The sequence below is a fragment of the Olea europaea genome, unplaced genomic scaffold (genome assembly GCF_002742605.1).
Source record: "Olea europaea var. sylvestris unplaced genomic scaffold, O_europaea_v1 scaffold1586, whole genome shotgun sequence".
NCBI lineage: Eukaryota > Viridiplantae > Streptophyta > Magnoliopsida > Lamiales > Oleaceae > Olea > Olea europaea.
The window spans coordinates 40,065-66,810 of NW_019233479.1; the positions used below are offsets into that span (position 1 = coordinate 40,065).

The window sequence follows — 26,746 nt, forward strand, 5'->3', positions numbered from 1 at the left end:
GCACGAAGATGGGACCATGCTTTTGTCCCAGAATTATGAACATTGTTGAGAAAGCAAAGGCAGATGCAAGGTTTTTGAAGTCTGATTATGCTGGAAGTGAAAAGTTTGAGGTGAGCAATACGGATGGAATGAGATGGAGTGTGGACTTGATGAAGCATGAATGTGCATGTAGAAAATGGCAATTTATCGGAATACCTTGTGCGCTTGCAATGTCTAGTATACTATCAAGAAACATTGGCATATATGAGCATGTAAATGAATGTTACAACAAAGAAGCTTACCCGATATCCTATAGCCTAGTCATCCAACAAATGGCAGGTTTCGAGTTGTGGCTAGAGCTTGGAAAACATCCTCTGAATCCATCTATAAAGAATAATCGGGTAGGCAGACCAAAGAAGTTGAGAAAAAAGTTGTAAGTAGAGCCACTAGCAGGCACTAAAATAGCAAAGACTAGAATGAAGATGACATGTAAAAGATGTGATGGGACAAGCCATGACAAGAGAATATGTTCTGAAGCAAATACACAGACAACTCAATCACAGGGTAAGGAAAGAGAAATGCCTCTAAACAGCAGGAATTAGTGCCAACTTCATCACAAGGCAAGGACAAGAGAAAGACTTTTACTCCCGTTGAGCCACTAGCAAAGAAGAAGAAAAATGGACGAAAAAGAACATAACTTTTTGTATGAAGATCGTTTTGGACAAACTTTTCATATGATGAAGTTTTTGTATAACAAAATTTGAATTGATTTTGTATGATGAACAAACAAATTATGATGAAAAATGTGAATATTCCAATAAAAAATTGTTGTTGGTGTCTTTAGTTCGTGACCATTGTTGGATGATTGTGTTCTGGGTGCTTTGCTTGAGAAACAAGTTTGGAATAGATACCTACGCAATCGAACAAATATTCTGACTCAAGTAAAAGGATTGGGACATAAACTTCAGCTCCTTAAAAGGCTTGGGATTTGTTTTGTAACTCATTTAAAAGGTTTGGAATTATATGTGCATTCAAATACAAATGTTTGGAACCTACGCTATGACATAGTATAAGGTTTTAGCACTTATCTATGACTAATTAAAAACGTTTGAGACCTACAATGCACCATCTACAATAGGTTTTCAAATATATTTTTATCTAGTCATAGAACTTTCTAATGTTTACCTTCTTAATCACTTAGATTGATTCCGTGACTCTAACAATTGACAAAGCTCATTTGGCTCATTATATGCTTATGTGGCATAACTGTAGACATTATTCGTCCAACTCGAGGATTTTTTATATGAAAAAAGTTGATTTTTGGTAAATAATATCTATTTTGTGTTGTCCGATCATGGACATTGTGTTTGAACACGTGCTATGTTTTAAAGGTGTCATGTTGATTTATTGGACAGTTAATGTCCACGGTCAAATGACATAAGCATAATTGGGCAAAATCAACCTTGTCGTTAGTTTTTGTGGATGAAGTTGATTTCAGGGACTAACATGGTAAACTTTATAAACTAAAGTGACTATTTATTGATGTTTTAAACTTTAGGGACCATTTGCAAACGTGCCTGTAAGTCCAGTGAAGAACCAAGGTTTTAACATACAAAATGTCCATAAGGTGAACGCAGCAGCAATGACTATGCTAAAATGGACAAATGGTCGATAAGGTAAGAAATGAAAGTAGTGCCAACTAAGGATAATTAAGGGAATGACAACTGAGATGGTTAAGGTCATGAATTGCATGGGACTTAAGAGCCCCCTTCTATAAGAGTGACACAAGTAGTGGTATAAGTCAGAAAGGGGAAGGGGAGTTAGATCAAAATTCACAAAATGCACATGGCCTATTGTAGGGCTAAGGTTCTCGTTGCCTTTTATATTCCTGCAGACCTAGCAATGAACCAAGAAAAATGATTCACAGAGCCTACACCAAATTTATTGAGTAGGCCTTAGTTTATTGTTTGTTTTCTTAGCTACTTGGATTATAAATAACCATATGATTGAATTATTGCTTGTAAGATAGCTTAGTTTAGCAATCAATTGGCATATGCACTCTTACAGTTGTATTTTTCTTGTAGCTATGCCCATTGTACCCACACAATCAAGAGGTATCACTGAATGAAATGAGAAGCCCTTCTGAATTACTAGAATTTGGGAAATTCTCTAATTGCATGGATTATAGTACTGGAGTTGGGGCTTCTCCTCTTCATGTTGCAAATCCCGCATTTGACTATGTGCCTCCAGAGCTTGTTAGCCTTCTCATCACTGATGTGTAAGGCCTCTTTGCATTGCTGCTTTGAAATACAGTATATTAACTACTTGACCTCATCTTTCCCATGCCTTGTGCATTTTGTGCGATTTATTATGTAGCATCAACATTTTCCTAATGGCTTGAACAATCTTTTGTTCGTTTAATTATTCGACTCTGCAAAGGAATGCATTCAGTGTATTTGGTAGGAAGGATTGTAAAAGATTGGACGATATTAAGTAATAAAAATAAAATTAATTTTACCGTCTAATCCTATCTACAACTGTGCTCCAAGCACGAACATTATGTATATCACTAGTCTATACAAAATGCATTTTTTTTATGCCATTTTCGCCATATGGGTGTTATACTTCTCATTTTTTGCTTGTAGATAGATGTATTTATTTTATGTTGTCCTTTTTAAATTGGGAGAAATTCGTTCTTTAGTCAAAACATGACTGATGAAATAGTAAAAGAACTCTATGACAGTTTGCTTTATGGACTAATAAAGGTTTTGTTATTTACACTAATTTACACTGATCCTCATCAACATCTGCAGAGGAGGGCATAACCCGTCATATATGTATCGGCTAATTGCTGATTATTATTCCGCTGATGATTATTTCTTGCAAGAGAAGCATGATTCTTGAAGGTGAGTTTCTTACTCGAAATATTGACTTCTTACTTTCACATCTTGTGCATCCTTTTGGATAGTCTTTTCATGTGTGCATTGTATTGATGTCTCCGTATTCATTTTAGGATAAGAAAAAACCATATATTAATTTACAAAAGAATTGTTGGAAGAGAATTTACAATATTGTTTGTTATGGATTTATCTTTAATCCTATATTCACGAGAGCAATAATAACACAATACAGAAAATGAAAGCAAGATAAACATATAAAGTGGTTCAATCTCAATGCTTGAGCTATGTCCACTCGAGGTTGCTGCAGAACTGCATTATAAGAAGAGGATTACAATGTATATCTGGACTCGCATTTTTCTTTGTTTTCTCTCTAATACAATAAGAATGCTCGTCCTAAGACCTTTTATATGGGATGAAAAGTGTAAAATCTATTAGGGCTTGTTTGATAGGCTTGTTTTTCCATGGAAGAAAAAAATAAAAAATAATAAAAAAAATTCCATTTCCACCCAAAAATGGTTGTTTGATAGCCAAAAAATTCCTTGGAATTAGTTTTCCAATTCCCCCTCTCATGATGCCATTTTGTTGGTTTTTAAGAAATTCCAATTCGTTTGGTTTTGGTGGGAATTGGGTTTTCCAACTTCTTTTTCCTTTTTTTATTTTTTATTTTTATATATATATTTTTGTATTTTTATTTTTTGATAATGGAAACAATTGTGACAAATTCTATCCCTTTAATTGACAATTTTCATGAAAAACAAAGTCAAACGAATACCAAATTATCCAAAATTTTAACATTTTTCAAGTAAAAAATCATACCAATCAAACATATTTAATTGACAATTATCAGTAAATAAGTTCTAAGTAGTTCAGTTTCCTGAAATCATTTTAAATCATACGATGATTGAACTCGTGCTAAAATTCCATTCAATTTGCACTACAACTTTGCAAAATGAAATTTTCATCCTTGTCATACTGATCTTTTCGTAGGCACTTCAAGGAGGAGGAAAATTAAAAATTGGAAAAGCGGCTGTGGAGGTCAAACGTTGTGAAGAAACTGGTATGTCTCGCCGAGAATCATACCGAAAATCAATCGTTTACGTTTCAATTTCCGACCAGATAAAATATCTTGAAGAATACCTATAGTACTCATGTTTAAGTTAGTAGACATGAGGGTAGTTTGTTGTTGAAATCCTGAAGCTGCAAGCCTGATTGCAGTCCATATTGATAGCATGATTATGTGACTATCTTGAACTAGATGCTTTAGTTTGTCTATAAATGGACGTTATTTTGTTCTGTTTCTTCTAGATCAAAGCTTCTATACTTCACCAAATACTTCACATGTTACGTATTGGATTACTACTTCACACGTTACATATTGGATTACTTTCCTTTTCTGTCAGTCCCAAATTATATGTCACTTTCCTTGTTAATGAAAGCCTGGGCTATAGTCTAGCCCTGCCCAAGCCCAAATGAAAGCCTAATGTGAAGAAAAAAAAATATATGTATAAATTTAGCTCAAATTATACTTTAGCCCAGTTAATTTTCAGCCAAAGTCCAATGATAAATAGTCCAAATTTAGTTAGATACTCTGTATAATTACACATTCATCTATTGATTTGTATTTTTATTTTTATTTTGGGATAAGGCACATTCATCTAGCTCACATTAGTGCTGTACGAAAAATGCATTACCAAGTTAGGTATTATACTATATTTGACCAAGTTTAAAAGGTTCATTTCTAATTAAATAAGTAAATTTATAATAAATCACTTTTTTATTGAAGTTAAAAATAATGGTGATGTTACATGTACATAATGTTGTACACACGGATTTACACCCTCACATGAAGGGAGGCCCAAATACAATAAATTGTGCCTGGATCTCCCTCCATGAGAGAGGGGTGTAATTTCGTGTGTACACCCAACATTACTATAAAAATAAATGACTTATTTAAATAATTATTTTTATAGTAAGAGAGCTGCATTTTTGACTAGGCGTAAAAGTAATTAAATTTTTTTTCTGTGTATATTTTCACTTGTTACTTGTTTATCCTCATATAAATAAAAAAATTTACTTATTTTGAGCATCTTTTATGACGTGGGTTCGTTGAAAGCTTTGTAAATTGCAGTCCACTTCTACATTTTTTCTGGCTCTGCCCTTGTTAAACGTATAATTGATTATGTGACACGACGTGAAACATGTTTCGTTTCAAATTTTTTAGCACATACACAAGTTGGAAAAGGAAACCTATATTCATGAAATTGAACAGGCGAGTTCCAACGATTTTCATCTTTGGAGACTGATTATAAAACCATTATTCAAGGTTGATGATCAATAATTTTCTAAAGCCTCTAATTTGAAAGACGGCCTATAGAATTTGTCAAAGTCTGTGCATGTGTATTTTTCAAATGTCTGATAGGATAAAAGAAAATTGAGAAAGAGTGAAAGAAAATATTTTACTTTTCAATATATGGCAAAAAATAAAAATAAAAATAAAAATAAAAAATAAAGAAAGAAAGAAAAAAGAAATGGTGAAATCAATTACAATCATGTTATAGTGACATAGTCCATGACATAATGTTTAAAATAAAAGTACATGATATTTTATTATTGAACTCTTTAAAATACAATCAGTTTTTCACCAATCAAATCCTGTCACACTGTCTTCTATCAAAGAATCTAGCTAGATTCTTCTGTCACAACAACATTTTCCGACGAATTAATGCATCATGGAAATTGTCATCCGATTGCAATTTATTGAACAAAGGAATTAATTTGTTTAAAATTCATAAAAGTCTTTATTATAGACACCACATATTGATTTGAATGATAACGATGACACAAACTTCATTATCAAGACAATACATTATTGTACCATATCAAGACATTATTGACACAAAATATACTATTATGTCACCATGTGGAGTATCATGACAACCATCCAAAACTATTATTTTTCTTTTGTGGTAATACAAAATATAACACATTTTTTAATTGAATAAGTATTTTTTTTTATAGTGCACATAACAAATCTGAGTAAACACACTCTTGTTTGACAATTTCAAATAATTTAAAAATAAATTTAGGTTCTGTCTGAACTCTATTTTTTGTAATAATATCTCTTGGAGAATGTATGATTAAAATTTGATATAAGTTTTGAGTTTATGTGTAAAATTATTTTATTAGGAGAATGTATGGTTGAAAATGAGTTTGAAAAAATAATAAATTTTTAGATAATGAACTCAAAGAGGGACTTAAATTCCATAAATATTGTAAAATCAGTATTATTAAGACATATTAAAATGTTCGCTATGATAAAATGTCTATTTTGTCTATATATATATATATATATATATATATACGCACACGCACGCCGCACGAGTGTGTGTTGTTGACAATTTTCAGCCATAGTAGGTTGAATATTCAAAACGCGTTAAGCTAGATACATGAATTGATATTGACAAATAGAAATTTATTTGGTCAAGTATTAAAGTATGTGAAGTAACACAAGAAAACCATGTTGAACATGGAAGAAAGGTTTATAGAGAGTTAGAAACAAGAAATGTCACAAATTGTTACAATCTTGCAATTAGAATTTCAATAAATAAAAAAAAATAATAATCAAGTATTTCAACAGTATCACTTCATATAATTCGTATCTCAAAAAAACTTAAGTAAAAAAATTTGAGATTCGCTTATTTGCAAAGCCTTACTCAGTACAATTACAGTTAGTAATATAGGCAAATATGACGCCTTAAATACTTGAATCTCACACACTCGTTTCATGATATCATTTGTAAAAAAATCTTTTTAAATTTTTCAGTATCAATTGAAGTAATTTTTTCTTGAACTCACCTTGATCATCTATGAATTTAGGGACTAACCAATGTGCTAGTTTTGCATGTAATGACAAGACTTGCCACGTTGAGTCGATACAAGATAAAACGTTTACATTATTCTAAGAAACGATAAACTTACTTCTTGTATTTATCTAAATATCACCTTTCATTATGTCAAATGTTTGTTTTGGCTGATACGATGAAATCGTGAATGGGAACAAATGTCATCACAGGACAAGTAAGTTGAGAATGACTTGTCGGCAAGACAAATAAGGTTGGGATCAATTTGCGACGAAATCCATAAATTGTGGTTTCCTTTTTATTTTTAAATATAACTTTAATAAATTGCAGGTTCGACCATTCGATTCAACTTAGGTTCGTTTAATAAGATTTTTGAAAATTAAAATTATTTTTCAAATTAATGAAATTAATTTTGAATTTGTTTAAAATAATTTTTTAAAAGCATTTTATTTCATTAGACGAAAGCTGACCCAAGATATTCTTATATAAAAAGTAGGAACATAAAAACTATCTCAAATAGATTATTAAAATATTATTTATAAGCCTCCTTTTCAATCTTATTATTTAAAAACTTATTTTTTTCTCAAATTTATTTTCAATCACATGGAATGTCCAACATAATAAATTTACACATAAATTCAAAAAAAATTCTCACTTTTAATATAAAAAAAATCACTATTATAAAATTTATTTTCCCAAAAAAGGGGAATTCAAACCAATATTATTAGAGTCAACCCCAACCTAGCCGGTTCAACCGTTAAAATTAGAAACTGAGCTGGGAGCCAGATCTATTACCTATAAAATAAGTGCATAAAAAACTTTTAGAAAATGGAAGAAATTTGGAGGGATGTGGATTATATTTTGTAGAAATTACACTCATCCATATTTTTTAACTTTTAATTTCAAAAATAAGATTTGAAATTTTTTTGTACAAAAATTAGGTGATAATTCGATTTTTTAAATATTAAATAATAATATTATAAAATTAAATTAATCTGCACACCCACCGCAATTTTACTTCCAAACCCTAAATCGTTTTCATTTGTCTTCACTTTCTATCGTCTCCCTTCTATCCTCTCTCTATATTCTCCATTCTCTCTTCATAAATCGGCACTAGCGCTCACAGAGACCAACTTCGCTCACAGCTGTATGCCTTGGTGTAGTTATAATATCGTTGATCTGAAAATGGTGGCGATTTTAGAAAATTGCAGCGACGCTTTCAAAAAAATGATAGAAAGTGGGGGTGAAAGTGGTTGAAACCAACTATTAGTGAATTTATGACTAATAAATAATATGTGATCTAAAAAAAATTGTAAAATTACAATTAAATTTGTAGTTGTAACCCACAGTTTGTTAAGTTGCGATCAATTAATTTGATAATTTATTATTAGGAAATAAGCTATGACTTATAAAATTTGTGGTTTGTGATCGATGAATAAATTACGACTTATAAAATTTGTGATCAAAAAATAATTCGTAATCAATTAATTTGATAATTTGTGATCGATAATAAATTGTGACCTTCGAAATTTGTGATTTGTAATCGAGACGTTTAGTAATGGTAACTAGCACATAACTATGATAATAAAGTGTATAATATTTCGACATTAATAAATCTAATTAATAAAATATTTTAATTATCTATTTAATTAATAAAATTTAATTATGACCTGATTTTTGAATTTTTAAAACTTATTTCTTAAATTTTGATATTGTATTTTATGTTTTAACCACCTTATAATTTTAGGGTTGACCTTATAAATAGTTTGTTATACGTAACGTGGCCAATCAGTTCAGCTATATATTTTATCAAATAAATAGTATACTTTGCTATACTTTAATTTATTAAAAATTGATAAGCTCGTAATACATATTATTGTACTTATTTAATTCACAATTACCACGATTAATAAAAATAGTATAAAATACACCTAAAAAACTATTAAAAGTTTTAAATTTTACTACTCTTTTGTATATTTTGTATTTATATAATAAGCCTTTTAACTACCAATTCGGCCTCGGTTCTATTTGGATTGAAACTTTTAACCGTCGACCATTTAACTTTTTTGAATCGATAGTCTGGCCGGGGTTTTAAAACATTGGTTCAAACAAACCTTTAATAGTACATTTTTAAATAAATAATTTTATAGATCAACATTAAAAATAAGCAAGCATAATTAAGAAGTTCTTTCTAAGTGATTAAATAAATTATGATCAGTTAAAGGTAAACCGTTAGTACTGGAAATATTACATATATATGTATAAAAAGTGGGTTATATTCACTAATGGTCATCCAACCTTATGTTTAGTGTCACCCTAATCACCCAATTTAATTTTATTTCACCATGATCATTAGATTTTATATAACATTTTACTATGGTCACACAATTTCTTTTCACTATTTCCACAAAAATGGTAAAATTGTAACTTTGCATTATATATATAAAATAAATATAAAAAAACAAAAATAATTTTTTCATTTTAAAAATTTTCTATTTTATTTTACTTTTTTGACTAATTTTTTAAAATAAGTTTTTTTTTTATTTTAAAAACATTTTTTTAAAATAAGTTTTATTTTATATTGTTTTTCTAAGTAACACTATTTAAAAAAAAAATTAACGTTTTATTTTGTTTTACCATTCTAAGTAACATTTTTTCAAAAAAAAAAAACTTTTTATTTATTTTAAAAACATTTTTTTTTCTAAAATATTTTTTATTTTATTTTTTAAGTAATGTTTTTATAAAATAAGTTTTTTATTTTATTTTTTAAGTAAATTTTTTTAAATAATTTTTTATTATATTATAATTTTAAAAATAAATTTTTATTATATTTATTTGTTTTATTAAAAAATATTTTATATATAATGCAAAGTTACAATTTTATCTCCTTTAAAATTAGTGAAAATGGTAAAAAGAAGTTGGATGACCATAATAAAACGTTATATGAAATTAAGTGGTCATAGTGAAACATTTTATGAAATTAGGTAGTTATGATGAAATAAAATCAAATTGAATGACCATAATGACACTAAATACAAAATTGAATGGTCATTAATGAATTTAACCTAACTTTGAACTATTCATTGAAAATTCGTTGAAGACTCAAAGTGATGACGTATTTTGCGCCCTTTGGAGTCAATTTCTGAAAAGATAGCAATAACGTATTAGCGTACCTGTTCATAACAATCTTAATTAATTACTTTCTGATTTTATATTTAATTAATTAATTTATTTTGTCAGAGAAATTAATAACTATCTGTTTGGCCCCATTATTCCACGTTATAATGAAAGGATTAGTAATTTTTTTGGAGAATGTCTGATTAAAAAGGAAGAAATTTTGTTTAGATTTACGTGTATTATTATTTTATTGAAAAATGTGTAGTTGATATAAAGAGAGAGAAAATAAATTATCCCCTATTCGGTAGCAATTTTTCACTGAAAAAATCAATTTTTTTACCATTATTTCACTATTTCAGCCGTCATTTTTTACTTCTTCACTCATAGGTGGGACTTATTTTTCTCTGTAACGATCAAAAAATCAATTCTCATAATCATTACCGGCAAAAGGGAGCTAGAACAGAAGACTTGGTATTCTTTGAGTATATTGGAGAACATTGTTGGTTAGGTGGAGCAATAATTCTTAACGCGTAATAAATGGAAGACTCTTAACAATTTTTCATTAATTTATTTGTTTGAAAGCGAGAAGGGTTGAGATTCTTCAAGTTTTGAAGACAAATGTTTAGGTGGATATATATATATATATTTATTTATTTATTTATTATTATTATTATTATTTTTAAGTGAAAAAGAGTAAATATCAACAGGAGATGCCTGATGTACAGTATTCTTTGTATATTCCATTTCTCAATCAGAGGATTGAGACTTCAGATTATTTATTATTCCTTTTTATTTATAATCTAACATATTAGTCATCGAGACTTTAATAACCAATCTAATAATCTGAAATTGTATCATTCGATGGATTTTGTGAGATTTGATCTGAATATAGTTGGTTTTTGGCATCATTTCTTGATAAACAAAATGGGATGTAATTGGCTACCAAGAATTAATTTTTGAAGGGCAGATCGAGTTCTTTAGTAGGGATTGCAAAAATATCTGTTCAACTCGACACTCACAGCCCCCTAATCGGGTAAACGGGATGGGGACGGGGTGGAGAACATTGCCTCGAAGGGGGTATGGGGAGGGTATGGGAAACATAGTCCCTATCCCGCCATCCGCCCCTTTTAAAATTAACTTCAAATTTAAGTTTTTTATAAAATAAAAATTAAATTTTTTTTTATCATTTTTCAAAAGAACATGAGAATTGAAAAAAAAAATAATAATAATAATATTTACTAACTAAAGACATAAAAAAATAAAAACAAAAAAATTCAAAAAATGTATGGGGCGACAACTTGCTCGTCCCGAACTTACCCGTCTCACTTTAATCGGGTATGAGGACAGGACAAGGTAACAAAAATATCGACGTTGCTGGTATTCACAAAGTATGTCACTCAAAGCACCCTTTTTATCTTTTTTTTTTTTTTTTTTTACAAGGTGTCCTATTCTAGACTAATCCTTGGGTCTGTGATCCGGCCCCTCTTCACACAGTCCGGTTAATCGCAGGATGTGCCTCCAACTGGCCAGGGTCCGAGCGCTCCCCACCTGGTCTGACAAAGTGCCAAGCAAGTCAATCCAAGTTGCACCTTGCCTTCCAAGAATAATCCTTGCCTTCTAAGTTCCCACTTGCCTTCCAAGAATAAATCCTTGCCTTCCAAATGTTCCCTTGCCTTCCAAGAATAAATCATTGCCTTCCAAGAGCCCCATGTTTCGAACTCACGACCTCTGCTCTGCCAGGTTTGACAGCGTCCGTCCTTTGCCAGTGGAAAAGTGCCCTGGGGGGCACCCTTTTTATCTTTTTATCATTGTAGGAGGTGGTTTCACACATTCTTTTTGACTTCATTGCAGCTTACATAGAATAGTTTATTGGAAGAGTTTGTACGTATCTCGTGCCAGAAAATTTCATTAATTTCTACATCTTCCTTATAACGAGATTTTGCCTACTATAACGAAATAAAGAACTAATCATTGAGAGATTAAGTGAATAAAATCAATGTGAAAATGTTGGACAAAACGTGGGTTAGAAACGTGGTTTGTCCCCTCAATTTATGGACTTTCTCGCAAATGGTCTAATTATTAAAATGTCAGTATCTAGTCATAGAACTTTCTAATGTTTACCTTCTTAATCACTTAGATTGATTCCGTGACTCTAACAATTGACAAAGCTCATTTGGCTCATTATATGCTTATGTGGCATAACTGTAGACATTATTCGTCCAACTCGAGGATTTTTTATATGAAAAAAGTTGATTTTTGGTAAATAATATCTATTTTGTGTTGTCCGATCATGGACATTGTGTTTGAACACGTGCTATGTTTTAAAGGTGTCATGTTGATTTATTGGACAGTTAATGTCCACGGTCAAATGACATAAGCATAATTGGGCAAAATCAACCTTGTCGTTAGTTTTTGTGGATGAAGTTGATTTCAGGGACTAACATGGTAAACTTTATAAACTAAAGTGACTATTTATTGATGTTTTAAACTTTAGGGACCATTTGCAAACGTGCCTGTAAGTCCAGTGAAGAACCAAGGTTTTAACATACAAAATGTCCATAAGGTGAACGCAGCAGCAATGACTATGCTAAAATGGACAAATGGTCGATAAGGTAAGAAATGAAAGTAGTGCCAACTAAGGATAATTAAGGGAATGACAACTGAGATGGTTAAGGTCATGAATTGCATGGGACTTAAGAGCCCCCTTCTATAAGAGTGACACAAGTAGTGGTATAAGTCAGAAAGGGGAAGGGGAGTTAGACCAAAATTCACAAAATGCACATGGCCTATTGTAGGGCTAAGGTTCTCGTTGCCTTTTATATTCCTGCAGATCTAGCAATGAACCAAGAAAAATGATTCACAGAGCCTACACCAAATTTATTGAGTAGGCCTTAGTTTATTGTTTGTTTTCTTAGCTACTTGGATTATAAATAACCATATGATTGAATTATTGCTTGTAAGATAGCTTAGTTTAGCAATCAATTGGCATATGCACTCTTACAGTTGTATTTTTCTTGTAGCTATGCCCATTGTACCCACACAATCAAGAGGTATCACTGAATGAAATGAGAAGCCCTTCTGAATTACTAGAATTTGGGAAATTCTCTAATTGCATGGATTATAGTACTGGAGTTGGGGCTTCTCCTCTTCATGTTGCAAATCCCGCATTTGACTATGTGCCTCCAGAGCTTGTTAGCCTTCTCATCACTGATGTGTAAGGCCTCTTTGCATTGCTGCTTTGAAATACAGTATATTAACTACTTGACCTCATCTTTCCCATGCCTTGTGCATTTTGTGCGATTTATTATGTAGCATCAACATTTTCCTAATGGCTTGAACAATCTTTTGTTCATTTAATTATTCGACTCTGCAAAGGAATGCATTCAGTGTATTTGGTAGGAAGGATTGTAAAAGATTGGACGATATTAAGTAATAAAAATAAAATTAATTTTACCGTCTAATCCTATCTACAACTGTGCTCCAAGCACGAACATTATGTATATCACTAGTCTATACAAAATGCATTTTTTTTATGCCATTTTCGCCATATGGGTGTTATACTTCTCATTTTTTGCTTGTAGATAGATGTATTTATTTTATGTTGTCCTTTTTAAATTGGGAGAAATTCGTTCTTTAGTCAAAACATGACTGATGAAATAGTAAAAGAACTCTATGACAGTTTGCTTTATGGACTAATAAAGGTTTTGTTATTTACACTAATTTACACTGATCCTCATCAACATCTGCAGAGGAGGGCATAACCCGTCATATATGTATCGGCTAATTGCTGATTATTATTCCGCTGATGATTATTTCTTGCAAGAGAAGCATGATTCTTGAAGGTGAGTTTCTTACTCGAAATATTGACCTCTTACTTTCGCATCTTTTGCATCCTTTTGGATGGTCTTTTCATGTGTGCATTGTATTGATGTCTCCGTATTCATTTCAGGATAAGACGAAAACCATATATTAATTTACAAAATAATTGTTGGAAGAGAATTTACAATATTGTTTGTTATGGATTTATCTTTAATCCTATATTCCCGAGAGCAATTATAACACAATACAGAAAATGAAAGCAAGATAGACATATAAAGTGGTTCAATCATTTGGTGCTAATTGCCTGAAATCAGTGTGAGATAGCATCATATGATGATTGAACTCGTGCTAAAATTCCATTCAATTTGCACTACAACTTTGCAAAGTGAAATTTTCATCCTTGTCATACTGATCTTTTCGTAGGCACTTCAAGGAGGAGGAAAATTTAAAATTGGAAAAGCGGCTGTGGAGGTCAAATGTTGCGAAGAAAGTGGTATGTCTCGCCGAGAATCATACCGAAAATCAATCGTTTACGTTTCAATTTTTACTAGATAAAATATCTTGAAGAATACCTATAGTATTCATGTTTTAGTTAGTAGACATGAGGGTAGTTTGTAGTTGAAATCCTGAAGCTGCAAGCCTGATTGCAGTCCAAAGTGATAGCATGATTATGTGACTATCTTGAACTAGATGCTTTATTTTGTCTATAAATGCATAATTACACATTCATCTATTGATTTTTATTTTTATTTTTATTTTGGGATAAGGCACATTCATTTACATTAGTGCTATACAAAAAATGAATTACCAAGTTAGGTATTCGACCATATTTGACCAAGTTTAAAAGGTTCATTTCTAATTAAATAAGTAAATTTATAATAAATCACTTTTTTATTGAAGTTAAAAATAATGGTGATGTTACACGTACATAATGTTGTACACACGGATTTACACTGTCACGTGAAGGGAGGCCCACATATAATAAATTGTGCCTGGATCCCCCTACATGAGCGAGGGGTGTAATCTCGTGTGTACACTTTGAGGTGTACAAGCAACATTACTATAAAAATAAATGACTTATTTAAATAGTTATTTTTATAGTAAGAGAGCTGCATGTTTGACTAGGCGTAAAAGTAATTAAATTTTTTTCTATGTATATTTTCACTTGTTACTTGTTCATCCTCATATAAATAAAAAATTTACTTATTTTGAGCATCTTTTATGACGTGGGTTCGTTGAAAGCTTTGTAAATTGCAGTCCACTTCTACATTTTTTCTGGCTCTGCCCTTGTTAAACGTATAGTTGATTATGTGACACGAAGTGAAACATGTTTCGTTTCAAATTTTTTAGCACATACACAAGTTGGAAAAGGAAACCTATATTCATGAAATTGAACAGGCGAGTTCCAACGATTTTCATCTTTGGAGACTGATTATAAAACCATTATTCAAGGTTGATGATCAATAATTTTCTAAAGCCTCTAATTTGAAAGACGGCCTATAGAATTTGTCAAAGTCTGTGCATGTGTATTTTTCAAATGTCTGATAGGATAAAAGAAAATTGAGAAAGAGTGAAAGAAAATATTTTACTTTTCAATATATGGCAAAAAATAAAAATAAAAAATAAAGAAAGAAAGAAAAAAGAAATGGTGAAATCAATTACAATCATGTTATAGTGACATAGTCCATGACATAATGTTTAAAATAAAAGTACATGATATTTTATTATTGAACTTTTTAAAATACAATCAGTTTTTTCACCAATCAAATCCTGTCACACTGTCTTCTATCAAAGAATCTAGCTAGATTCTTCTGTCACAACAACATTTTCCGACGAATTAATGCATCATGGAAATTGTCATCCGATTGCAATTTATTGAACAAAGGAATTAATTTGTTTAAAATTCATAAAAGTCTTTATTATAGACACCACATATTGATTTGAATGATAACGATGACACAAACTTCATTATCAAGACAATACATTATTGTACCATATCAAGACATTATTGACACAAAATATACTATTATGTCACCATGTGGAGTATCATGACAACCATCCAAAACTATTATTTTTCTTTTGTGGTAATACAAAATATAACACATTTTTTAATTGAATAAGTATTTTTTTTTATAGTGCACATAACAAATCTGAGTAAACACACTCTTGTTTGACAATTTCAAATAATTTGAAAATAAATTTAGGTTCTGTCTGAGCTCTATTTTTTGTAATAATATCTCTTGGAGAATGTATGATTAAAATTTGATATAAATTTTGAGTTTATGTGTAAAATTATTTTATTAGGAGAATGTATGGTTGAAAATGAGTTTGAAAAAATAATAAATTTTTAGATAATGAACTCAAAGAGGGACTTAAATTCCATAAATATTGTAAAATCAGTATTATTAAGACATTTTAAAATGTTCGCTATGATAAAATGTCTATTTTGTCTATATATATATATATATATATATATATACGCACACGCACGCCGCACGAGTGTGTGTTGTTGACAATTTTCAGCCATAGTAGGTTGAATATTCAAAACGCGTTAAGCTAGATACATGAATTGATATTGACAAATAGAAATTTATTTGGTCAAGTATTAAAGTATGTGAAGTAACACAAGAAAACCATGTTGAACATGGAAGAAAGGTTTATAGAGAGTTAGAAACAAGAAATGTCACAAATTGTTACAATCTTGCAATTAGAATTTCAATAAAAAAAAAAATAATCAAGTATTTCAACAGTATCACTTGATATAATTCGTATCTCAAAAAAACTTAAGTAAAAAAATTTGAGATTCGCTTATTTGCAAAGCCTTACTCGGTACAATTACAGTTAGTAATATAGGCAAATATGACGCCTTAAATACTTGAATCTCACACACTCATTTCATGATATCATTTGTAAAAAAATCTTTTTAAATGTTTCAGTATCGATTGAAGTAATTTTTTCTTGAACTCACCTCGATCATCTATGAATTTAGGGACTAACCAATGTGCTAGTTTTGCAAGTAATGACAAGACTTGCCACGTTGAGTCGATACAAGATAAAACGTTTACATTATTTTAAGATACGATAAACTTACATCTTGTATTTATCTAAATATCACCTTTCATTATGTCAAATGTTTGTTTCGGCTGATACGATGAAATCGTGAATAGGAACAAATGTCATCACAGGACAAGTAAGTTGAGAATGACTTGTCGGCAAGACAAATAAGGTTGGGATCAATTTGCGACGAAATCCATAAATTGTGGTTTCCTTTTAATTTTTAAATATAACTTTACTAAATTGCAGGTTCGACCATTCGATTCAACTTAGGTTCGTTTAATAAGATTTTTGAAAATTAAAATTATTTTTCAAATTAATGAAATTAATTTTGAATTTGTTTAAAATAATTTTTTAAAAGCATTTTATTTCATTAGACGAAAGCTGACCCAAGATATTCTTATATAAAAAGTAGGAACATAAAAACTATCTCAAATAGATTATTAAAATATTACTTATAAGCCTCCTTTTAAATCTTATTATTTAAAGATTTATTTTTTTCTCAAATTTATTTTCAATCACATGGAATGTCCAATAAAATAAATTTACACATAAATTCAAAAAAATTTCTCACTTTTGATAAAAAAAATCACTATTATAAACTTTATTTTCCGAAAAAAGGGGAATTCAAACCAATATTATTAGAGTCAACCCCGACCTAGCCGGTTCAACCGTTAATTATTTTTGAAATTAAGTTTTAACTTTTAATTTCAAAAATAAGATTTGAAATTTTTTTGTACAAAAATTAGGTGATAATTCGATTTTTTAAATATTAAATAATAATATTATAAAATTAAATTAATCTACACACCCACCCCAATTTCACTTCCAAACCCTAAATCGTTTTCATTTGTCTTCACTTTCTATCATCTCCCTTCTTTCTCCCTTCTATCCTCTCTTTATATTCTCCATTCTCTCTTCATAAATCGACACTAGCTCTCACAGAGACCAACTTCGCTCACTGCTGTGTGCGTTGGTGCAGTTATAATATCGTTGATCTGAAATTGGTGGCAATTTTAGAAAATTGCAGCGACGCTTTCAAAAAAATGACAGAAAGTGGGGGTGAAAGTGGTTGAAACCAACTATTAGTGAATTTATGACTAATAAATAATATGTGATCTAAAAAAAATTGTAAAGTTGCAATTAAATTTGTAGTCGTAACTCACAGTTTGTTAAGTTGCGATCAATTAATTTGATAATTTATTAATAGGAAATAAGCCATGACTTATAAAATTTGTGGTTTGTGATCGATGAATAAATTACGACTTATAAAATTTGTGATCGAAAAATAATGTGTAATCAATTAATTTGATAATTTGTGATCGATAATAAATAGTAACCTTCGAAATTTGTGATTTGTAATCGAGACGTTTAGTAATGGTAACTAGCACATAACTATGATAATAAAGTGTATAGTATTTCGACATTAATAAATCTAATTAATAAAATATTTTAATTATCTATTTAATTAATAAAATTTAATTATGACCTGATTTTTGAATTTTTAAAACTTATTTCTTAAATTTTGATATTGTATTTTATGTTTTAACCGCCTTATATTTTTAGGGTTGACATTATTGGGTCTAAATAGTTTGTTATACGTCACGTAGCCAATCAGTTCAGCTATATATTTTATCAAATAAATAGTATACTTTGCTATACTTTAATTTATAAAAAATTGATAAGCTCGTAATACATATAATTGTACTTATTTAATTCACAATTACTACGATTAATAAAAATAGTATAAAATACACCTAAAAAACTATTAAAAGTTTTAAATTTTACTACTCTTTTGTATATTTTGTATTTATATAATAAGTTCTTTAACTACCAATTCGGCCTCGGTTCTATTTGGATTGAAACTTTTAACTGTCGACCATTTAACACTTCTGATAGTCCCGGCGGGGTTTTAAAACATTGGTTCAAACAAACCTTTAATAGTACATTTTTAAATAAATAATTTTATCGATCAACATTAAAAATAAGCAAGCATAATTAAGAAGTTATTTATAAGTGATTAAATAAATTATGATCAGTTAAAGGTAAACTGTTAGTATTGGAAATATTACATACGTATGTATAAAAAGTGGGTTATATTCACTAATCGTCATCCAACTTTATAGTTAGTGTCACCCTAATCACACAATTTAATTTTATTTCACCATGATCATTTAATTTCATATAACATTTTACTATGATCACACAACTTCTTTTCACTATTTCCACAAAAATAGTAAAATTGTAACTTTGCATTATTTATATAAAATAAATATAAAAAAACAATTATAATTTTTTCATTTTAAAAATTTTCTATTTTATTGTACTTTTTTAACTAATTTTTTAAAATAAGTTTTTGTTTTATTTTAAAAACATTTTTTTAAAATAAGTTTTATTTTATATTGTTTTTCTAAGTAACACTATTTAAAAAAAAATTTAACCTTTTATTTTATTTTACTATTCTAAGTAACATTTTTTCAAAAAAACTTTTTATTTATTTAAAAAATTTTTTTTATTTTATTTTTTAAGTAAATTTTTTAAATAATTTTTTATTTTATTATAATTTTTAAAATAATTTTTTATTTTATTTTTTTGTTTTATTAAAAATTATTTTATATATAATGCAAAGTTACAGTTTTACCTCTTTTAAAATTAGTGAAAATGGTAAAAAGAAGTTGGATGACCTTAATAAAACGTTATATGAAATTAAGTGGTCATAGTGAAACATTTTATGAAATTAGGTAGTTATGATGAAATAAAATCAAATTGAATGATCATAATGACACTAAATACAAAATTGAATGGTCATTAATGAATTTAACCTAACTTTGAACTATTCATTGAAAATTCGTTGAAGACTCAAAGTGATGACGTATTTTATGCCCTTTGGAGTCAATTTCTGAAAAGATAGCAATAACGTATTAGCGTACCTGTTCATAACAATCTTAATTAATTACTTTCTGATTTTATATTTAATTAATTTATTTTTTTTGTCAGAGAAATTAATAACTATCTGTTTGGCCCCATTATTCCTATAATGAAAACAATAGTAATTTTTTTTGGAGAATGTCTGATTAAAGAAGAAGAAATTTTATTTAGATTTACGTATATTATTATTTTATTGAAAAATGTGTAGTTGATATAAAGAGAGAGAAAATAAATTATCCCCTATTCGGTAGCAATTTTTCACTGAAAAAATCAATTTTTTTTTACCATTAATTCACTATTTCAGTCGTTATTTTTTACTTCTTCACTCATAGGTGGGACTTATTTTTCTCTGTAACGATCAAAAAATCAATTCTCATAATCATTACCGGCAAAAGGGAGCTAGAACAGAAGACTTGGTATTCTTTGAGTATATTGGAGAACATTGTTGGTTAGGTGGAGCAATAATTCTTAACGCGTAATAAATGGAAGACTCTTAACAATTTTTCATTAATTTATTTGTTTGAAAGCGAGAAGGGTTGAGATTCTTCAAGTTTTGAAGACAAATGTTTAGGTGGATATATATATATATATTTATTTATTTATTTATTATTATTATTATTATTTTTAAGTGAAAAAGAGTAAATATCAACAGGAGATGCCTGATGTACAGTATTCTTTGTATATTCCATTTCTCAATCAGAGGATTGAGACTTCAGATTATTTATTATTCCTTTTTATTTATAATCTAACATATTAGTCATCGAGACTTTAATAACCAATCTAATAATCTGAAATTGTATCATTCGATGGATTTTGTGAGATTTGATCTGAATATAGTTGGTTTTTGGCATCATTTCTTGATAAACAAAATGGGATGTAATTGGCTACCAAGAATTAATTTTTGAAGGGCAGATCGAGTTCTTTAGTAGGGATTGCAAAAATATCTGTTCAACTCGACACTCACAGCCCCCTAATCGGGTAAACGGGATGGGGACGGGGTGGAGATCATTGCCTCAAAGGGGGTATGGGGAGGGTACGGGAAACATAGTACCCATCCCGCCACCCCCCTTTTAAAATTAACTTCAAATTTAAGTTTTTTATAAAATAAAAATTAATTTTTTTTTGTCATTTTTCAAAAGAACATGAGAATTGAAAAAAAAAAAAATTAATTTTTTTTTGTCATTTTTCAAAAGAACATGAGAATTGAAAAAAAAAAAAAAAGTAATATTTAGTAACTAAAGACATAAAAAAAATATATAGGGCGACAACTTGCCTCGTCCCGAACCTACCCATCTCACTTTAATCGGGTATGAGGACAGGACAAGGTAACAAAAATATCGACGGATAAGGGTGAAAATAATCGACCCATCTCGTCGTTGCCATTCGTATTCTTTGGGTCATTGAGGAATTACGCTTTCCCCACAAATAATATAAGGTCCAAAATTTAACACCTTTGGAAAAACCTACAGCACATCTGTTCCAGTTAAAAGACAGTGGAAAACTGAAGGTAGGTTCCTTACAAGAATATCAAAGAAGCCTAGTGATTTTTATCAGTCTTTTGACTAAATATTACAATTATAGATGCTCCTCTTTCACACCACTGTATGTTTCTTTACCAGTTGGTTCGAATGAGTCAACTGTTTTAACCAGCAGTGGGCTTCACATTTTTTTATTCTGTTAACGACAATAAAGAAGTCCTCGATTCAACATTTAATTGTTTAACATAATATTGCTGAAACTGACATTAAAATGTGTAGCTTCAGTTATAGCAGAAACTTACCTTTATTTACCTTGGACATAATTATCAATGGCTGAATCTGTTGTATCCTGTGTAATCCAGAGTCTTAGTGAATTGTTGGTTCATGAAGTCGAATTATTGCACGGTATTCGTGGCCAGCTTGAGCAAATACGAACGAAGCTTAGGCGTCTGCAGTGTATATCCAAAATTGCAGATGCCAGACAAGATGAAGATGAGAGGATCCATAATTGGGTTGCAGACACCAGGGAAGTTGCTTATGATGCAGAAGATTGTCTTGAATTATTTTTTGTTGAAATTGCATCGAGAAAGGAACACAATGTTTTTAGAAGATCTGCTTTTCTTTTGAAGGAAGTTAAATCCTTACACCATCTTTCGCCAAAAATCCTGGATATTGAAACAAGGATCTCTGATCTGGAAAAGGATTTGCGGGTTAGTCATATAAGCTCTATATTTCAAGGAGAAAATTCAAGTCCTCGTTCTGAGAGACGCCAACAGCTAAGAAGATCTTATTCTCATCATGAAGAGGATTTTGTTGGATTGGAAGAAGATGTAGAGAAATTGGTAGCAGAATTGGTGAAGGAAGATGGTGGTATTGGTAAATGTTATCATGTCGTCTCCATTGTCGGCATGGGTGGCATAGGAAAGACTGCGTTGGCCAGAAAGGTTTATTATCATGCTGATGTTCAGAGTCACTTTCACGCAGTCGCCTGGGCTTGCATATCTCGTCAATGGCATCCAGGAGATGTTCTGCAAAGGATCCTTAATAAACTTGTACCAGAAAGGAGGGAACAAATTAACGCGATAAAAGATATTACAGAGCTTGTCAGGGAGCTTTTCGAAGTTCAGAAAAGGAAAAAATGTCTGGTTGTACTTGATGATATTTGGGAAAAGGATGTCTGGCGTAGCCTCAGATCTGCCTTTCCCAACAGGAAGCTGGATAGCAGAGTAATTGTCACAACTCGTAACAAAGAAATCGCAAGAGACATTGATACAGATACAACATGTTTTCTCTATGAACAAAGATTCTTGAATGAGAAAGAGAGTTGGAAGCTCCTTCGGAAGAAAGCTTTTGCTGGTACAAATATTGCAGGTATCTGATCTGATTTGTTTTAGAATCAAAACCCCTTTCAGATTGTGTTATCATCTAACTCTGAATACTTTGCTTAAATATCTTACTTTCACCAGTGAAAGAATTAAACCCTTTTGATTGATAGTATAGTCTTGTTTGATCAGTACTGTTTTGCTTACATCTGGTATAAATACTTGAACTTGTAAACATTATGAACATGTAGTGCACTTTAGATGAGTCTTTACTAAATTACTTCAAACTCAGTTTATCCAAATACTGAAAAGTGCCTAATGCAACATATGCCCCCCCATGATTCCAAACGCACCAGTATCATTATCGAAATTCACCACTTCAACGGGCCAACGGCATCGTGGAGTAGACTACAGTATGATTTTACAGAATAATATATCCAACTTTTTCACCAATCAGGACTAATGTTTAGATTATAGATTGTAAATTATATGTTCTGTACATAAACCTTTTATGTGCATAATTCATAATTATCTTTGTAACCTTTGGTCCTTTAGTATTTGCTTGATAAAAGTATAATATTTACCACGTCGAATGAGTAGATAAATCGTATATATTTATTTAGCCTCTGTTTGGTATAGATTAAAATCTCAACCACATATTCAATTGACATTTGAAAACCACCAGTTCGATGACAGAGCACTTCTTGAATTCCTATTCACAGCCTTACAATAATTCTTTGGAGGTTCTCTAAATCTACCCGTTGTCCATTGCTTAATTCTTGTTGGCCGCGAATTTTGGATGAATGTTGTAGATCAAACCACTATAAAAGATTTCGTTTCTTGACTTCTTCTTTTACTTCTATCTAGCATTTACATAATTACATCTCATTACATGCGTTCTTTATAAATGTACACATTTAAATCATGCAAACCATCTTAGACTTTAGAAGTCTTTTACAGATTCATGAATACATTTAAGTCAGGATGGTTGTGGTTATACAGGTAAACCTGTCTTTAAATGTGAGGATGAAGATGCACGATCAAGCACGTCTAGTACAGAGAGCTTCCATTCATGCTTAAGTGAAAACGAAGAGGATGAAGCCATGGTTAAACCCAAGATGCGATGTTCTGATGATGGTATTCAAGGTAAGAGATTTTTACACATGGAGATTTCAAAATTTTCAACATTAGCAAAATATTTAAGTTACAAATGGAATTTTATCTTAGTTGTTTCCTTTCAAAAGTCTGTTTCGGGTCTTTGACACAAGATAAAGAAAATGAGATAAATGGTTCCCCCATTTGTTTTAGTCGTTCGAACATGTTCTTGATAATCACAGGTAAAACTTAGTTGAATAGAGGGTCATGGTTTACTGATGAGCTTTTATTGCCACTGGAAAGGCATACATGCTTCAAATGTTAATAGTTGATCCTATACCAGTTGATTTGGAAACTGTCAATTAATAAATTTAAATTGGTATGCAAACTAATATCTGTTATACAGAAATTTCCCTCTTCATATTGTGCTGGATAGTCAAATATTAACTTGTATTTATGAACAAGTGTCGCAAGCAATCTTGGCATATTGCCAATCTAAGCCCCCGTTTGTTTCTCATTATTTAGTCATTAAAATGAAAAATATGACCGTTATCCCTCGCATCAAGCCATCATATTTGAATTTCTATCTCTTGTATGAGGTCCCTAACGACTATATTTTTCATTCTCATTCTTACATTAATGGAAAACAAACGGGTCCTAAATTATAAAACTGGTGACAAACTTCTGCAAATGATGCTATGTATCATAACTAGTGTTTAGCTCTAATCTAGGTGGCACTAAACCTGTCAAGTGTCCAATGAATGAAAATGAGTCCCACCCTGTTAGACAATGAAGTGGTCACATAGACTGGTGTGCTAAGCACCAATGGTGGTGCATAACATCTACTCATCTTCTATAGGCCCAAGTATAATAACAGTATAATTTAGAACCAGTGTTATTTTTTAAACTATTTTCATTTAATACACAAATGATGATTTTCCATTTTACTTGTTCTCTGTGCTTAATTATTTGATCAACTTTTTCTTTATGCCTTTTAATTTCTACACTAACTAGACATAATTGTTCTAATGTACCTCTTTCCGAGTTAGAATATAATCATGTTATTTCTCTATAGCATAGAGTACTAATATAAATAAGAGCCTGTTTGAGCCCCATATTTAAAGAATAATACATTTTGGAATAGTACATTGATAAAAAACGCGTGTGTTGGAACAAGGATCGTTTTCGAAACAACGAAAAATCGCAAAGGACTAAGATCAAAAAGTAAATCTGAACTTAAAGCAGTAAGAACACAAAGCGATTTTTCGGCCGAAGCCCCGAGGTTCAGCGATTGGTTAGATCGCCTAGTCCCCGTTGAGCATCCACGAAGGAATAAGCTCGAATCCACTAAATCAAACGGCCAAATACAGCAAAAGTGTCAAGAACACACCGGAACACAAAGTTCCAATCACAACACCATAAATCTCTCAGTCCATAAACGAACTCACACAAGAGTTCAAAAATTAACTCTCACTCAAAGATCTACAAACAGATCAAAAGAGAGAATCTCCAAATTACAGAGAGAACACGAAGAATAAAGGAAACTGCTGCCCAGAGAGAAAAATGAAAAAGTGTGTGTTCCAAAAATCTCAAACCCTAGTAACAATAATAATTGATCCACACAAGTCAGATCCAACGGTTCATATTGCACCACGTGTCGCAGATCAGGGGTAAGTTGCTATTTCAATTCATAAAACACGCTTTTATTATTTAACAACCAATTCCAGATCCTTCTCACTGTTGGGCTTGAACCGGGTCAGGTAAGTTGGGCTGGACCATCACACAGATAAAACAGCAACCCAATAACACTAACAGCGTGATTAAAAAATAAGAAAAAGTTTTGGATCTGCTTGAATATTATTTTATTGAAGAATGTGTGATTGAAAAGAAGAAAGAGAAATATATATATATTTGGAAATAATGAGGATCAAATAAGGAACCACTGGTAAATTGTCATGTCATAAATGAACCAAAATTCAGCTTGTCAATATTTCCAGTAGTCTCGAATATGTCTTCAATTTAGTTTCATCTATCCATTCATCATTAAAGAAAAATAAACATGAAATAAAAACCAATATAAATTGTTTAAAGCATATGTACAAATGATTTAAATGTTTTGGGAATTAAAACAATACTGTTAAAGAGTACTTAATCTTTAGAAGAATATCTTTCAATTGGAAAATATTACAGCACGACGAAACTCCAATAGAAATTGCATAATATAGAATGTTTGTTCAGAAAGTAGTGATTGGATTATAAATATTTTATAGAATATCTCGTGTTTATTAACTGTGCTCATGAACTCATTCTGCTGCAAATCTGAAAAATCGAACAGAAATGGAGAAACTTGGAAAGGAGATGGTTGGACAGTGTAGAGGATTGCCGTTAGCCATCAGAAAATAGGTATTTTATTACCTTTATCGATGACTTTTCTAGATATACATATGTGTATTTAATGAAACATAAACATGAAGCATTTAACATGTTTAAGATTTATAAGAATGAAGTTGAAAATCATCTAGGAAAGAAAATAAAAACCTGAAGGAGTGATAGAGGTGGTGAATACTTTTCTAGTGATTTTAATTTATTTTGTGAACAACATGGCATAATTCATCAATGTTCTGCACCAAGGACCCCCGAACAAAATGGTTTGGCTGAAAGAAAGAATAGAACATTAGTAGAAATGATTAATGCTATGCTTATATTTGCTAAGTCACCTTTTAACTTATGGGGTGAAGATTTATTAAGTGCATGTAGGATACTTAATAGGATTCCTTCAAATCATACTAAGGTTTCTCCTTATCAATTATGGAAAGGAAGAAAACCAAACATTGGATACTTCAAAGTGGGGGGGTGTCTTGTCTATTGCAAGAACACGAACCCTAATAGAAACAAATTAGGTCCAAGAGGCATTAAATGTGCTTTTATTGGATATGCTAACAATAGCAAATCTTATAGATTGTTAAATTTGGAGACCAATGTGATTATTGAATCAAGTGATGTAGAGTTCTTTGAAAATTCGTTAACCTCGACTAACGAATTAAGGGAAAACCTTGTAAATATCCCAAGTTCAAGTGGAACACGGGATGAAATATCTTCTAAAGATATTAATGAATCTAATGAACCACGAAGAAGCAAAAGAACTCGAGTTAAGAAGTCTTTAGGACCGGATGAAATTGATTCTCAACTTATCT

The 26,746-nt window shown here is 30.5% G+C and overlaps 1 protein-coding gene and 2 long non-coding RNA genes across 3 annotated transcripts; all 3 read left to right on the forward strand.

Moving 5' to 3' along the window:
* The first annotated feature begins 1,950 nt into the window (after positions 1-1,950).
* Positions 1,951-4,054, forward strand: LOC111376955. The gene is made up of 3 exons (XR_002699580.1): positions 1,951-2,257; positions 2,793-2,885; positions 3,867-4,054. It is a non-coding gene; the product is annotated as an uncharacterized LOC111376955 (long non-coding RNA).
* Positions 4,055-11,226: 7,172 nt separating this feature from the next.
* Positions 11,227-14,399, forward strand: LOC111376956. Its single transcript, XR_002699581.1, has 4 exons — positions 11,227-11,244; positions 12,877-13,070; positions 13,606-13,698; positions 14,099-14,399. It is a non-coding gene; the product is annotated as an uncharacterized LOC111376956 (long non-coding RNA).
* Positions 14,400-20,644: 6,245 nt separating this feature from the next.
* Positions 20,645-25,955, forward strand: LOC111376951 (putative disease resistance protein At1g50180). Its single transcript, XM_022999965.1, has 5 exons — positions 20,645-20,704; positions 21,093-21,164; positions 21,498-22,506; positions 23,460-23,603; positions 25,888-25,955. The coding sequence occupies exons 1-5, from the start codon at positions 20,645-20,647 to the stop codon at positions 25,953-25,955; spliced, it is 1,353 nt and encodes a 450-aa protein (XP_022855733.1).
* Positions 25,956-26,746: the final 791 nt, after the last annotated feature.

Coding starts and splice junctions, on each gene's coding strand:
- LOC111376951 (XM_022999965.1), top strand. CDS start 20,645: ATGGGGACGGGGTGGAGATCATTGCCTCAAAGGGGGTATGGGGAGGGT. Junction 21,165..21,497: donor AAGACAGTGGAAAACTGAAG/GTAGGTTCCTTA, acceptor TGTGTAATCCAG/AGTCTTAGTGAATTGTTGGT. Junction 23,604..25,887: donor TTCTGATGATGGTATTCAAG/GTAAGAGATTTT, acceptor AAAATCGAACAG/AAATGGAGAAACTTGGAAAG.